The 17,534-nt window shown below is 38.2% G+C and overlaps 1 protein-coding gene across 1 annotated transcript; it reads right to left on the bottom strand.

Moving 5' to 3' along the window:
* Positions 1–7,686: 7,686 nt before the first annotated feature.
* On the bottom strand, positions 7,687–13,899 carry LOC131025735 (uncharacterized). The gene is made up of 4 exons (XM_057955523.1): positions 13,622–13,899; positions 13,403–13,514; positions 10,188–11,416; positions 7,687–10,027 (listed from the first exon to the last, which is right to left on the bottom strand). The coding sequence occupies exons 1-4, from the start codon at positions 13,897–13,899 to the stop codon at positions 7,687–7,689; spliced, it is 3,960 nt and encodes a 1,319-aa protein (XP_057811506.1).
* Between the last annotated feature and the right edge of the window lie 3,635 nt (positions 13,900–17,534).

Genomic DNA, 17,534 nt, shown 5'->3' with positions numbered 1-17,534 from the left:
CTGCTCTTCAACATAGCCGTTCTCACCAAACAAGGAACCTCGAAGATTGAAGGCTCAGCCCAAGTTCAAATTACTCTCTAACGGAAGAATTCTTGAAGACCTTCTCCGCCGACGAATCTATTCAAGACCTCTCCAATAAATAGCGCTCGAGGATCACTTCAATCTTCACCGATTCAACAACACAAGCTGAAGCTCTGCCAAAATTGCGTCTCAGCCCAAAGCTCAAATTCCCAAAGCTTGAATCGAAGAAGAGAATTCCAAAGCCAAAAATCAGTCACTGCTGATTACATATATTCTCTTAGACCTTAGGCAAACCTCTGTTTACCCAGAGCCTAGGTCAAAACTAGCTCCAAAGAACTTGTTCTTTGAAGTTTAGTTGGCAAGATTTCAAACCTCCCTTCAATCGACAAAATCGAGTGTTTGAGTTGAAAAAGAGTTCAGGAAGGTACTCTGACTCCGTGAGATCCTAGTGCCAGTTCGTGCTAGGAGTGAGCAAATCCAACAAGGTGTGTTGGTACTGAAGATTGGATCTTCAGTTGATTCGGTTGTGTGCACCCGGCAAGCACACGGATTCGGTTTGCTGTGCACCCATAAGCACAAGCATCGGTTTGCAGTGCACCCGTAAGCACTTGCAAAGTGAAGTTGTTGATGTAGGAAGTGTTTTTCGAACCACGTAAATATCTCTGTGTTATTTACGGCTTTCAGTCTTACTTTCCTACTTGTGTTCTTACTTTGATAAACTGAATACTGATTAATTGCAATGAGAAACTTAAGACTAACAACGTGCTCAACAAAGGCTATTGCGAAACAAAAGTATTTCCGCTGCGTACGTTATCAGTCTGACTGATCTATTCTCTGATAGTCAGGAAGATTTATAACATATCTATTTTTATCAAACCCGACTGAAGCCTTACGTGCATCAGTTAAGTTCTTGTGACTTAACTGATAACTCCTCACTGAAGAGTCTTTCAGTATCAATCGTCAACCCTGTTTTGATCAAATCTCTTTTCAATAAACAGGTGTGTGTGTTTGAGTTTAAAAGTTTCATTTTGATCTTTGTATTGAGATCCATCTGATTTCGAAAAATAGCCTATAGGTGTATTCCCCCCCATACACCTATTCAAGACCCTCCGGACCTAACAAAATCTATGCTTGCTTACGACAGAAAAGATTGCGATTAGTAAGGCGTAAAGTAAAGCACACAAAGGTTTAACGTGGTTCGGAGCCAATTGTTTCTATGTCGACGACCCTGTTGAACAGGGGAATCCACTTCACTTTAGGATTCCTTGTGTTATGGTTGCAAGTCAACTGACAAGCTAGTTACGTTAAGCTGATCCACTAGTTACGTTAAGCTGATCCACAAGTTATGCGGTCGTGACTGTGAATGGAAATTTACGCGGATTGCCTCCGTATGCTATTTCTTGGTAGCACCCATTACTTCTGCCAACTTACGGACTACTCATATGCAACTTACTTGTCGGACTTCTCATAACTTCAACACCAATCTTTTTCAATGGGTGAGAGGTTTAGAGGGGGTCTCCAACTATGTGAACACATTGTTACAATGAAGAACACTTGTATATGTTTCAGTGTATTGGGATCTAGGCTAAGGATATTTACAATGAAGAACTGCTTATATCTAATAACTGTATATAGATCCACGAGTGCAAACTTGGAATATTACAATGAAGAACTAGTTTTTGTTTGAGGATTATTTTTGTGTTAGAATGGTCTTAAGAAATAAGTGTACAACAATGTCAGAGCGCCTATGCATATTGTGATCTTTCATTTGTATTTATAGATGAGACTAGAATAGAATCGTTGGATAGAGCCTTCTTCAATTTCGATATGTTGTCCATTGAAATCTTCCCGTTGGATTGCATCTGAGATGTCGCTGTTGAGTCTTGAAACTTCGTACGACAAACTCTGCAACTTCAGATTTCTTTTTGCAGTCTATTAGGTACGGATGATCAGTGTGGGGTCCAATGTTGGTGGACTGGAAGTCAGCTGCAATGTCTGGTCAGCTGTTTCTGATATCTTTGATGGATCTGCACATCCGCTAAGTCTTCTAATTCTGGTGAGTCATCTATGTAAGCTAGATCTCCTCGTCAATTGGTTCTTTTGGATCTTTACTTCAGCTGAAACTCCGACTTCAATTGAGACTCCATGTTTAGTTGAATCTTCATCTCCAGCTGGGATGATCTCTTCAGCTGGTCTTCTAGAAGCCTTTGACATAATACAATATTTCTCTAAGTCTTTTTCTCATGGACTTAGATTTCAGCATATCCCGATCCATCAACTAATTTGGTTATCATCAGAGTTTTGTTATCATTGGGTTTTGACATCTTCGAAATCAAGAATTTTCCTAACATTTACCTATGCAAAAACTAACTTATTTGAAATACCTTTAATTATCCATTTAATTTAATTATTTCTTTTACTTTCCCTCTATCTCGTATATAATACGTTTAAGTGATGGAGTGGATCATAATTCTAATAAATGTGGATGTCAATCAGGCCGACCCACTTAATTTTAGACTAGTTCATTCGGCTTTGGGTTATTTTTGGTTTGGGCTAATCAGTTTTTTTAGCTTTGGGGCTAAAATATTTCGACCCTAACCTTAAACCACTCAGTTTCAAGCTAGCCCATCGGACCTACAAGTTTATGATTTTTTTTATATGTATAGTTTTTTTTATTAATAATCGTATTCTTGTAAGAAAAAATAGGACGTGTTATTTTAATCAAAAGACTTTGTTTAATTTTATATACAAAATTTTTATATACAAAAATTTTATGTACAAAAATTAGTGTTATTTCAATGTAAAATAACATAATAGCTAATATTACCGATAAGAATTGGATATACATTTAACATAAATGATTATCTTTCTTTGATTTTTATGTCATAAATGTTTGTTATTAGTCGTTGGAGAAAACTAAAACACATTCCGTTGGAAAATTCTATATTTTGATTAATGCCAAAATTCAATTATGTGAACCCGATGATAAACCAAAACACATCTAAAGGATAAGAAAAATCCTAATTGAAAGGCAGTCTGCTAAATCCTAAGTTTAAGAAGCAGTGACTTATAGAATTCTATGAAAAAGTCTAAAGTTGCTAGAATCGAAGCTAAAGATCAAACTGCCAAGAATAACTAGCAGATGATCTAGCTAAAGGAGAACCAGACTAATGAAGCAATCTCAGTCTGAAGGATCAGCAAAAAAAGGTATGCTAATCACGTTCATGCCAAGCCACCAGCACGAAGACTTTGTTGTACTAAAATGCAAACTGGTGGAAGTATCAGTCTACTAAAGATGACTGACTGAAGGATACAGAGTTGACATGTGCTCAGACTTACTTATCCCATGTCAGCCCTGAAATTAACAAGATTAAAGAAGAGTCAACCTTGAAAGCGTATCAAGTTGGTCCAGACATATAATGTTACAGAATTTGCATTAAATGTGAATCTCGCTTTTTAGAAAAAGGTACAATGATGTCTGCCGCATTTCATCATCAACATACGGATGTGCAGATCCAAACAACTATTCCTTCATACAACAGGAAGATTTCAATGGAAAAACCGATCATAATTTTGAAGAAAGAAGAAGTTGACAAGTAAGCTTCAAGTGAGAAGTCTAAAAATTGTCGAAGTAACGAATGCTACCAGAAAATAGCACAAGGGACTCTAACCGAGTAAATTGCTAAGAACGGTCATGGCCGCGTAATCTATGTGACTAGTCTAAGGTGAACTGACTGGTCAAGGTGACTTGCAGTTATAAAACAAAGAATCCTAAGGTGAACTGGATTCCCCTGTTCATTAGGTCGTGGATGTAGGAAGAGTCCCACCGAACCACGTTAAATTGCTTCTCTGTTGTATTTTATGTTCTTACTTCAGTTTGGTTGTGTCTTTCTAAACTATCTTTTAAATCTCTCAAAAAAACTGAAAACATTCAAACAAGCAAATTGATTGAGTTTTTACAATCAACATTTTAGGTTAGTGGTGCTCTACTTGACAAATCTTTTAGCACAATGCAGTTTGCATTCGCACTCAGCATATGCATGAAACTGATTTTCACGACAGTATCAAAATGACTCAAGTCTCTATTACTCAACTAAACTGACTTGCAATCACCATATTCCGCACATGCTCTAGTCTCTATTCTAACTGACTTACTGATGAGTAAATCAATAGACTAGATAACTAACAATCAGTTAGGCAGAAGTTTCTCAAAATTAGTCAACACACCTTAGTGTGTTGAACTGTATTCTTCAAATTAAATCATTATCAGTCCAACTGCCTTAGAACAGTCAAATAGATAAATAGCAAAAAAGTATTTAAATCTGCTAACTAGTGCATTCTTCCTCTCCCCCCTTACACCAGTACATACTCGTCCCAGGACCAACACATTCCACAAGCATCAAAATCTTTATTATCGAATTAAAATGTAAAATACTCCCTCCGTCCCATCTTTTGGTATCCATTTGAGAGTGTCACGAGTTTTAATAAAGTGGTTGAGTGTGTTGTGAGTGGAAGAATGATCCACCTTTTATGTGAGTGTTAAAATAATTAAAGTGGAGCGAGGGATCCTACGTACTTTTACTAAAAATAGAAATGGATACTAAAATGGGGGACAACCAAAAAAGAAAAAAATGGATACTAAAAGCTGGGACATGGAGAGTTATAAAATTTGAAAATCAATTATTAAAAAAAAGTTTAGTTAATCGGGCCAACATACTCGATTTTGGGCTAGCCTTATTGGGCTCAGGCTATTTTCGATTCGAGCCATTAAGGCTAAAAGTTTTCAGCCTTAACTCTCCTTCTTTATCTGTCTATTTGGATCGGCCCGTCGATTTCGGGCTTTATTGATATCCCTAATAAATAGTTTGTCGCATAGGTGGATAACTAATTCTTGTTTTTTTGTCCAATGACATTGGTCAAAATACACTTAAGTTTTTGTATATTATATTTGGTGTCTCATTTTTATTCTTTTATTTTTTTAATCTATTTTTTTCTATAATTTTAATTTTATATGTTTTAATTAAATTTTATAATTACTAATTAAGATTTATTTAATTTCATTAGGGTACATAATTAATTTTTATAATTTTATTTTACTTTTATTAGTTAATAATAAGTTGATAAATTCATAATTATAGTATATAATTTATTGAAAATAAACATAGTATTATGAATAATATTATTTTTATAAAAATATTATTAAAATAAAAAATACTCCCTTTGTCCCACAAATTTAGTCCCCTTTCACTTTTCGCACATATTAAGAAAATGCATTTAATTTTTTTTAAATATTAATTTTTATATTTTTATTTTTTATAGTCTTATTTATTATTTTCATACATCATTTTCACATTTAAGGGAAACATTAAATAAAGTTAATTTAATAAAATAATATTTTTATATAATATTAATTAACAAATTAGATTATTTTTGTAAGACATTCCAAAATAAAATAAAGGACTAATTAATTTTATGGAATGGACAATACAACACATAAAGTGATGGAGCACTTAATTTTTTCTTTTCTCGAATCAAAATAACAATTATCTCACTCGAAATAAATACAAGCTTCTCCTTTTTGTTTTTGTCCGGCTCATTTTTTATATGTTGGCAATGGCAAGATGGAAAAAGGGCCACGGTCAAAATATGGATAATTAGTCAATTTCGCCAACTTTGGCTCCATTATGACTTTATGAGCAATGAGCACACTGGTTGAGAAATACACGAGGTATCTTTATTTTCTAATAAATCCAAATATCATATTTTTATTTATTTATTTTTAATGTCTATCTAAATAAAGACCCCATAAATTAATCAAACTATTATTAAAAATAAATTAGGACGTATTTTTATAGACGGACGAAAATATCAAATTAGGTTATATTTTTTTAGACAGAGGGAGTACGTTTTATGGATGGATGGACTATTATATATAGTACAAGCTAATAGAAAATGATTTAGTATCTTTGCAATAAACAACTCTACATAATAATTGTAATTCATTTGTAAAAAATCAAACAATAATCTATATATTATAGCAAAATAAATCTTATCATACGTGGAATTGTATAATCACTTCTAACTAATTTTTCTCAATTCTCATTCATTCTTATTTATTTATACATTTTTAATCAATTTTTACATTATAGTAAAATAAATCATATCCTATGTGGCATCGTATAATCACTCCATTCTAATTTTCCTCAATTCTCATTCATTCTTATTTATTTATACATTTCTAATCAATTTTTACATTTAAAAATTATTAAATAATCATATAAATTTATAGATAAATTCTATACTATTAAATAATCGTATAAAACTATTAGATAAAAGTCTGTACTATTAAATAATCGTATAAAACTATTAGATAAATCCAACATATCCATTTAATTATAAATCCTACATATCCATTTGATTATCGGAACCATTATATAGCTCACAGCCTTCTATTTTTCCAGCCAAATTAAAACACATTAGCACTTCGAGGGTTCATTCGTCTATTTTCAAACGCTTGAAATCCCTCTTAGTCTCATACCAACTTTTCTTATATATATAAACTCAATGACCAACAAGAACTCATCATGCCTCACAATCCATCTTTTTTTCACCCAAAAAATTTAACTTAATAAAATGATGGCATCCAGAATAGGAGTCCTTATACCCACTTAATTGAGATTGTTCCAAGTGTGACTAAAACATAAATAAAGTATACCAATAAATTAATCCACAAAAAGCAATCAATTCAAATGTCAATTCATTTTTTATTAAAATACGATTTTATTAAAAAGGAAAAAGAAAAAAGAACCTAAAACCCTTGAAAGCACAAAAAAGCAGACTAAGGGCCGAGCCTCATTAAAATCTTTTCATGGAAAACCCAAAGGGAAAAACCAGAAAAGGAAAAAGAGTGCTCGTCTAAAGACAAAAAAACACGACCAGAAGAGCGGAAAGGAAAGTTTCTGAAACTCCGGCCTAACCATCGTCCCAAAACAAACCCGGCTCAAACCAGTCACAACCGAAACACAAAAACGCAAGAGAAAAAAGACGACTGGCCGGTGAGACGTCATCGCCATCGTCAAACCAAAAGAAAAAGCCGGTAAAACTCAGCCGGTTATACGCCGTTGCTGAGTAACCCAAAAAGGACCATAAGAAACCAAGACATAGGCCGGTAATACGCCGTCGCCCATGTCCTAAAATACGCCAAGTGAGAAGAGAGTTTGGCCGATTAAACGCCGTCGCCAAAGCTCTCGCCCTCACCCGAAACAAACCCAAGACCGAACGCCGAGGAATCTCTAACAACCAGAAACCAAACACACGACCAAACAACAGCCGACTGAAAATCGGCTTAGAACAAACCAAAAGGAACAAAGAACAAACAAGACAAAGGCCGGTAATACGCCGTCGCCCCTGCCTCAGAAAACTCCAGGTGAGAAGAAAATTTGGCCAGTTATACGCCAGTCGCCAAAGTTCCTTCTCTCGCCCAAAGCTGACCCAAAACCGAAAACCCAGAAGTCACCACCCACCAGAACACAAACGCCCTCCCAACGCAAGGCCAACACCTCAGCCGAGGCCAGCGAGAAAACCGCACCCAAGCGCCAACGATCGAAAAAACCCCAACCGAGCAGCAACCACGCAAAGAATCCAAACCGAGACAGCCCCACATCATCAAGTCTTAATACGAACGCGACTGTGCGTCGCCATATCTAAAGCCACCGCAGTCTTGATATCCTCAATAGCAAAAGGCCACCACCCTTCACTCCGGGCGTGATTAGCCATAATATCCGCCGCACTGTTTCCTTCTCTATAAATGTGCGAGATCTGAAGACGAAAATTCGAGAGCCAACTTAAAGTCTGTTTCCAAAGCGGCAAAAAACGCCAAGGAACATTCAGAGATCGAGAGTGAAGAAGCTGAACTACATAAGACGAATCCGCTTCAATCCAAAGCCAGTGCCATCCACGGAAATTAGCAATTCTAACGGCATGCATGACCGCCAAAAGTTCGGCTTCGAAAGCAAACCCCTGGACCCCTTTATAGTGATAGCAACCAAGAACCGCATCCCAGTTATCACGAAAAACGCCACCCGCCGCAATGCTCCCAGGATTCCCAAGCGCCGAACCATCAGTGTTGACCTTAATCCACTGCCCAGCCGGCGGCCACCAGTGAACCTCAATCATCATAGGAGGAGGAGCGGCACGCATGGCAACCCCAATCCTCCTAAGCAACAAATATTCCTGCCAAGAATTATGAGAACGCCCAAGCTTAGGGAAATTGGACTCCATTTCCTTAAAAGTGACTTTAAGGAATCCTAGAATCATATTCAAGTGGAAACTAGCATCATTAAAAGTCACTTGATTGCGGCAGTCCCAAATTTTCCAAATAAGATTTATCACCCCAGCCTTCCAAAAGGATCGAACCAACGGGCTAAAGTCCGTGTTCCAGATACCAGCCAACACGCTATGAATGTCCAGGCAATCCATAATGTGCACCTTGTCAAACCAACCGAAGAAAACCACCCAAATCTGCCGAATAACACAGCAATTCCAAAACAAATGATCGATAGACTCCTCAGCCATTCTACACATCACACATCGATTGGGGCCGTGCATGCCCCTTTTGATAAGACCATCTAAAGTCGGCATCTTCAAATGAAGAATCCGCCAGGTGACAAGAGATCTTCTGTCAGGAATAAAACGCTCCCAGATCCAAGTTCCCCAAAGGACTTTGGGGAAGTTCGTAGACTGCGAAGCATAAGCAAGAGAAGCCGAGACCTCCCCACTAACAGAAGGTTTCCAGAAGCGAGTATCTCTCTCCTCCCCAATAGGAAGCAGCAGAATATCCACAACAAGATCAGGAAACTGAATGATAAAATCCGGAGTAAAATGCCAAACCCCATCATAGAAGTAATCGCTCACAGCTTGTTGTAGGAAGTCCCTCATGAAAAGCGGAATATGAAGCTTGTCAGCCAACTTGTAACCCAGCCAATCGTCATGCCAGAAATAAATATGTTCTCCAGTGCCAATATAGGAATAAGAGTCATTCACCAGAGAGCTCACATGCTCCCTAACGCCAGTCCAGAACGGGGAAGAAGTCAAATGCATCTTGGCATATCCAAACCGCGACAGATAACGCGTAGCCAGAACAGAAGAAGCAAAGTCGCGGCCTTGCACGAGCCTCCAGGCCATCTTCATCAAGAAATTTCTATTCATTGCTGAAAATGACCTAACCCCGAGGCCACCCTTCGACCGAGAAGCACAAACCCTAGACCAACTCACCGGACAAGAGGGCTTTTTATCCACATGTCTCGACCAAATAAAATTGCGGCACTTCCTGTCAAGTTTGTAAATGAGAGATTTAGGCAATCTATAGATCATCATAGAGTGAGTTACCGAGCTTTGGATCACATAACGAACCAAGTAAATTCTGCCAGCCATAGATAAGTGTAACCCCTTCCAGCTAGAAAACTTATTAACAATCTTATCATAAATACCAATCAGGTAAGAAGCACGCATGCAGCCAGAGAAAATCGGGACTCCCAAATAGATGACCGGCAAAGATCCCATCGCAAAACCAAGCTCACTACTCACACGAGTCTTCATAGCGCTGGAAACGCCCCTCCCAAAGAAAACGTGAGATTTAGTCGGGTTACAAATTTGTCCCGAGATATCACCATAGAAATCCAAGATTTCTTTAACTTTGCGAGCGTTTTTCAGCGACGCCTTACAGAAGATCAAGATGTCATCAGCATAAAGCAGGTGAGAAGGAAAACTGGCCCCTCTACTGAAATCCATAGGCGCGATGTGGCGAGAGGTCACACAATTGAGAAATAAGTGACTCAAAACATCCTCAGCAATGCCAAAGAGAATCGGGGAAAGAGGGTCGCCCTGCCTCACCCCCTTGGAACAAGCAAAATAGCCACTCAGCTGCCCGTTATAAAGAATGGAAATTCGGGCAGAGCTGAAGATAATGGAAATCCACTCAATGAACTTTCCATGAAAACCATTAACCCTGAGCACATTCAGAATAAAATCCCATCTCATAGTATAAAAAGCTTTCCGAATATCCACTTTGCACTGCCATATTCAATCGTTTACCAGTGCGATTCATGCAACTAAAACCTTCAGAACCAAGCATGATACAGCCATGGATCGAACGACCTCCAATAAACCCAAATTGATTTGGCGACACCCCCACAGCCGCCACATCACCCAATCTGGTAGCAAGAATTTTGGAGATAATTTTGAAGAAAAAATTCGACAAAATGATAGGTCTCAAATCGGCCACCGTCTCGACCACATCCTTTTTCGGGATCAAGATTAAGATGCTAGCATTACAACCTGCAGGCAGATAAGAGTTGAGGAAGAAGGCACGCACATCAGTAAGAATATCAGAACGGATAATGCTCCAGCAGAACTGAAAAAACTTCCCAGAATAACCATCAGGACCCGGCGAGCTGTTCGCATCCAAGCTAAAAACTGCAGCCATAATCTCCTCATCATCAGGAATACGAGTAAGCTTTCCGTTTTGCTCCCCAGACACAAATTGATCAATAATACCTTCCCGCAAATCCCAATTCACGTTGCTAGGGCTTTCTTCTTTAAAAAGAGAGGAGAAGAAATCAATAATATGTTGCTGAATATTCCCCCGATCATACGAGACAACGTCACCAATCTTCAAGTGCTCAATCCTGTGATTTTGCTTACGAAAGTGAATAGCACGATGGAAGAAAGAAATATTACGGTCACCGTCATTAAGCCAGTGCGCGCGACTTTTTTGAAGCAAAAGGCTATTTTTCCTAGCCAGCAGAGAGGACAAACGAGCCTGATGACCGACCTCCTCCTCGAAAAGAATGTCCGTGTAGCCCAAATCAGAGATCCTGTTCTGAACGTCAAGCAAGGAGTGTTGTTCCGAATTGATCTGCATATCCACCTGCCCGAACACATCTTTATTCCATTCCCTTAGATCAGTTCTGTGCCGACGGAGCTTGAACATGACTTTAAAGATCGGACAACGGACGTCAGCTGCCGCCGCCCAGGAAGACTCCACTCTTTCAAGAAAGTTCGGATGAGAAGTCCACATATTCAAAAATTTGAAACGTCTCCCTTTACCCATCTCATCGCTGCATTGGAAAATCAAGGGAGAGTGATCAGAAGTAAGCCTAGGAAGAGCATGGGTGTTAATCGAGGCCCACAAGTTCGCAAAACCAATAGAGAAAAGCGCCCTGTCCAATCTAGACTCAACGTGCCGAGGAAGTAATCTCTGACCAGACCATGTAAGACGAATGCCAGAGGAAGGAGATTCAATCATATCCGAAGCCTCGATGAAAGCACAAAACTCACTGCAAGAACTTCTCAAAGGCGCCGCCAGACTACGACGTTCATGAGCACCCTTCTTCAACTAAATGTTATAAATAAATAAAATACATGCCTATGCCCAATCTATATATATATATATATATATATTGGGCATAGGCATGTATTTTATTAATGTACGAATTTTATGTAGAACACGTATGAATTTATCCAACAGAGTTACGAATTGCAAAGAATTCGTGGCATCGTCTACTTGTGTAGAATTGCTTGCTACGTCTATAGATTTAGAACTTGTAGCTTCACATTCAATTCCATTATTAGAGTTTGACTCAATCTTATTCTTATTAGGATAGATATTTTCAAAGAATATAGCATTCCTTGATTCTATCGTTGTCCCTACATGTATATCAGGTATCTCTGATTTGTGCACTAGGAAATGATAGGCATTGCTATTAAGTGCATAACCAATGAAGATACAATCTACCATTTTTTATCCAATTGTCACTTGCTTTGGTAAGGCACTTCTACCTTGGCTAAACACCCCCACACTTTGAGGTATTTATACGAAGGTTTTCTTCCTTTTTGTAGCTCATAGGCAGTTATATATTTTCCTTTGAGTGAAATTTTGTTCAAGATTGTTGGATCCTGAGGTGCTATTAAACTGGTGTACCAGTAGGCTATTTTTCGATTTTAAAACTGGAGTCAGGTTCTTGACTGAAACTGAAGTGTAGTGAGATAGAAAATATCAGTTGAATAATAGGTCAAGACTGATACTAATAATGAATCAGTAGGATTAACTTTAGTATTTGAAATCGGTCAAAATACGGAAGTTCAAATAGGGTTTTAGTTTTATCGATTTTCGAAATCAGAGAAGTGTAAGTAATCTTACTGATTATCTGAAGATTTATCAGTTAGACTGATTACACTTGTGCGGAAGCGATTTAAATTTCAAATAGGGTTTCAGTATCTTCATCATCTTTTGGTGTCCAAACTAGCACTTCTGTTCTTTCAGTTTCTTTTCATTCAGTATGGGGAGTTCCTTCAGTTTTGAAGTTCCCACCTATTTCATGTTTCCTGAAATCATCAAGTGATTCATCAAAAACAACATGGGGTGTTACTTCCACAGCAAATGTCTGAGAGTTAAACACTCGATAGGCTTTGCTGAATTCTTCAGTTGCAGAATATCCAAGAAAAAATCCTTGGTCAGCCTTACTATCGAAAGTGTTTAACTTCTTCTTGTCATTGTTGTGAATGTAACACTTGGAGATAAAAGAATGGAAATAGGAGATAGAAGGCTTCCTATTATTCCATATTTCATATGAAATTTTTCCATGTCTTTGCGTGAGGAATGAATGATTTTGTGTGTAGCAAGCATTGTTGACAGCTTCGGCCCAGAACTTCAGTGGCAGTTTGGATTTAGCAAGCATTGTGTGTGCTGCCTCTTTCAGTGTTTTGTTTCGACATTCAGCTATACCGTTCTGTTGGGGAGTCCTTGCTGCAGAGGTTTGATGACTGATTCCTCGATCTTCGCAAAGTCTTTATCACTGCATTGAGGAATTGAGTCCCTCTATTTGATCTGATACTGATGATATCAGTTTGTTTCTCGGTGCTGAGTCGCTTCATCAGTTTCGGTAGCTCCTTCAGTGTCTCGTTCTTTTTGTACATGAAAACAACCCAAGTGTATCGTGAGAAATCATCAACTACAATAAGAGTATATTTCTTATTGTTAAAACATCGGGGAGACACTGGACCTAACAGATCCATGTGGAGTAGTTGTAATATTCGTTCCGAGGAGTGTCCTATGTTTGACTTGAAGGAGGCCCCAGTTTTATTTCCTCGTTGACACGCTCCATATTCTTGCCGTTTTTGGAAGACTATTTAAGGTAGTCCTTCCACCAGTTGATGGTTAGCAAGTTTGTTGATGGTCTTGAAATTGAGATGGTTGAGCCTTCGATGCCATAACCAATTTAGCTCGGCATAGCTCTTGCTGATAAGGCAAGTCTCTGGTGTACTTTCTTCCCAAGAGACCACATATATACAAATTTGTTTATCGGACTCCTTTCAGCACCACCTTCTTCTTGCTGTTTTTCACTATGAATTCATCTTTCTTGATTTTCATAGAGAATCCGTTGTCACAAAATTGGCTCACAAATAAAAGGTTATGTTTAAGACCAGAAACATAGCTAACATTTGATAAACATGCGTTACCCATGTTTAAACACCGTAGCTTTTAGTTTCTCCAAGTGAGTTATCTCCAAATGCGACTTTGGATCCAACTTTCTCGACATACTAGGTAAGATACTCTTTGTATCCAGTGATGTGTTTGGAACATCCACTGTCTAGGTACCAGGTATGCTTTGGCACTTTTCCTCCTTCTTTATTCTTGCTTTGTTTCCTAGATTTACCCTCAAACCCGTCGATGCCGTTGTCGTAGCTGTTGACGTTGTTGTCAGCCACACTTTCAGCATCTTGAGCCATCAAGACTTGACTCTCATCATCTGAGCTGGTGGAGTTGCTCGAGAAAGATTCTGATAAAGAACTAGAGTCCTCTGCGTCTTCGACCACCATGGCCTTCTTCTTCTCGAGCTTCCTATCTCTCTTGGTGTGAAGGGGCTTTCCTCTCAGGATATGATATCTCTGGGCAATCTGTTTTGTAGTGGCCCTTCTTTCCGCAGCCAAATCATTCAATGTCCTTCAAATCAGCATTTGAGGACTTCTTCTCTTCGACTCTTTTCTTGGAGTATCTCGGCTTGTACTCCTTTTCTTTGAAGTTTCTCTCTCGAAACTTGTTGAATTTCTTTAGTCTTGACTCCATTTTGTTGAACCTTTCAGTCATGAATGCCTATTGATTCAACATTTCTTCAGTATTCATTTTAATCTTTTCTCTAGACTGCTTCTTGGAGTCGTTGGAAACAGCTTTCAGTGCTGCTCCTTTAGAACCTGATGGAGCTTCTTCATCTGAGGTTCCGATCTTCTTGGGATCCTTCGATCTATAGATGTCAAATTCATTTGCATTGAGATCAGAGAGTAACTTCTCTGTACTCAAATTGTTGAAGTTGGGTTGGTCTGTTGAGAAACTACGTATATCTGCCATTCTCCAGGAGGTAGAGTTCGTACAATCTTTTAGGTTGATCTCGCGTTGATTGTACTTGTCTTGTGAAATGGCTTGGACTTCGTTCAATATTTGGTTGAATCTGAACTCTATCTCTTCAATTGACTCGTTCTTCAACATCTGGAAGTTGTCAAATTTTTGGCAATGCGATCGACAACGTGTTCTCCTTAATCTCCTCTGAACCTGCACACATTCTTTCGAGAATGTTCGACATCTCATTGACAGTTGAGCATTTTATGATTTTCATCACGTATTTGTTTGGAACAGTGCCTGAGATGATGTTCTTTGCGAGGTTGTCCAGTTCGTCTTGTTTCATTTCTTCTGAAGTGTATTCGTTCTTCTCTTTGATCCTATATTCATAGTAAGGTTCTTCCCCTTCTTCTGTGGGAGTCCTCAGAACTTTATCTGTGATGACGATTGGACCGTTTGTAATCACCTCCCACATCTTGCAATGTTGGACACTGAGGAAGCTTTTGATTCTGAACTTTCATATCTCGTAGTTGTCTAAGGAGAACGCCGGTAGTGATGATGACCTGCTAAAGTTAGTTTCCATGGTAACAGTATATATAAAGGAATATCAGACGCACGTAGGACGTAAGATACTAAAAGCTTTTGAAAAGGATATAGTTCAGTAGAACCGGGTCAAAGCAGCATGTTCTTGCGAACAACCTTGTCTGATACCAATTGTTGGGTCACAGGGTGCTATTGAAATGGTGTATGGAGGGGGGGGATACACTAGTAGGGTATTTTTCGATTTTAAAAATGAAATCAGTTTCTTGACTGAAATTGAACTGTAGTGAGATAGAAAATATCAGTTGAATAACGGGTTAAGACTGATACTGATAATGAATCAGTAGGGTTAACTTCAGTATTTGAAATCGGTCAAAATACTGAAGTTCAAATAGGGTTTCAGTCTTATCGGATTTCGAAATCAGAGAAGTGTAAGTATTCTTACTGATTATCCGAAAATTTATCAGTTAGACTGATTACACTTGTGCGGAAGCGATTTAAAGTAAAAGCCTTTTAGTGTGTCAGATAATCAGTTTTATAGGTCTATCATTTGAGTTATCAGTTTTTCAATTTCAGTATGATTTAAACACAAATAAGAACAATAAAACTAAAAACAGTAAAAACACACGGAATTTTATGTGGTTCAGAAAACACATTCCTACATCTACGGTTAGTCGATCACACTGACTTGTACTAAGCTTGTGCTTACAGGTGCACAACAAATCAAACTCGTGCTTACGGGTGCACAACCAATCTTAAACTTAAAAGAACTCTTTTCAGTACCAACGCACTAAGTTGGATTTCACCTTCTTAGCTTGCAGGTGCTAAGAACAACCAACTGTTTGGTTTTCAGGTACTAAACAACCTCAAGTTCAGACAACTATCTCGAACTCGCTCTCAAACTCTCTTTTCACTCTTTAGAAAAGGGGTTTGTTTTTCCAACTAGATTACTGAGAACAGGCTCACAGTAATCCATACTTAGGCTTAGGGTATACAAGGTGTTTGCCTAAGGGAATAAGAGAATGTAAGTAATCAGTGAACTGATTGTTGAACTTTGGAAATTCTCTTCTTTGATTCAAACTTTGAAGGGCAGTGAAATTGCTGAGTTGCGATTTTGGCATTGGTTCAGCTTGTGTGTTTGAATCGGTCCACCTTGAAATTGATCCTTGAGCTCTTTATATAGGCAGCGTCTTGAATAGATCCGTTGGAGGAGATATTCATCAGAAATCTGCCGTTGTGAGACAAATTTGAATCTTGGCTCAGGCTTTGATCTTTGATGTTCCTAATCCGAAAAGAATTAGTATGCTTTTGGCAGCAAGAGTATGATGCTACAGAATAAAGTAGCATGATATAGAAAACTTTGTCTTCAGAAGGACGATCTTCATATCTGAGCAATTAATACGGCTGTACTTGCATACTTTCCACGTGGCTTCCTTTAAACTGAGATACCGGTCCGAAGAATGAGGAATAACTCTGTGGGTTCTACTGATACTTAACTTTAGTATAAGTCTGCTCAGTCCAACGTGGCTTGTATTAGTATTTTCCCTAATACTAATACTTTAGTGGATGTGTCCTTCAGTATCTGTTGTGAGTGTTGGCGTTCACTTAGAACTGGTACAACAACTTCAGTCCTTGGTCTTCAGTCTAGCTAATAAAATAGATTCTAAAACCTAAGTCCAGAAAAAGCTCTAGTCTAGAAAGAAGGAACTAAGAGTTTTGGGATCATCAAAACAAGGAAAATGATATTTCATTAATTTCCCAACAAAGATATAGTTAGGCGTTAAGACAGCTTCCCCCCACATGTTCTGGGGTGATTGACAAAGGTTGTACTTCGGGTTTTAAAAGAAGTTGTCGTTTCAGCCAACGTACAAATAAATTTATAACCTTGTCCAAGACAGGTGTAGTACCTAGTGGAAGTAAGGGTCGATCCATCAGGAAGTTGGTGTAGCTTGTCTTTTGTCACAAACAAAATTAAGAAAATGGTGGGGTGGACTATCAACCTGGTCACGAGACACCTCTCGGGACTAAACTCAACTAGACTCAAAATAATGAAAATAAACTGAAAATACTAAATAGAAATATCAGTGATAAAAGAAAATCTGGTCAAGACGTCGAATATGTGAATAATCTTCTTACACTCGCTCATTGGTCAAGATGTTCATTATAATATTGTGTCAACCAGTTATAACTTACCAATGACCTGTGCCCCCATTCTCACTTGTCACGTGCACTTCCATTGTCTAAGAAAATCTATCATTTAGTGTGTTCAAGGTAAGAGACACCCTATACCATTAAACCATCTCGACCTAACCATGCAATAGGATACCTCAGATCATGCAATTAAACCGAGAAGCATTTAGCCCTAGATAGACTCGATATTGAACTTAGGCAGACCGAAGTCTACTTCAACCTCCCGTGCTCGCAAATATTCTTAAGACGCACAGTGATCATACGCACCCTATAATCTTGATTTATTGATGATCTAAGTCTACTCAATTAATTAATGACATGTTAACTAATCAAGTCGATTTAGACACTTAGTTCTAATGCCCAGCACTTCGGGTTTATAAGCGCATATCCA

This window comes from Salvia miltiorrhiza, chromosome 5 (genome assembly GCF_028751815.1).
Source record: "Salvia miltiorrhiza cultivar Shanhuang (shh) chromosome 5, IMPLAD_Smil_shh, whole genome shotgun sequence".
Lineage (NCBI taxonomy): Eukaryota > Viridiplantae > Streptophyta > Magnoliopsida > Lamiales > Lamiaceae > Salvia > Salvia miltiorrhiza.
This window is presented reverse-complemented; position numbering and strand designations above follow the sequence as displayed.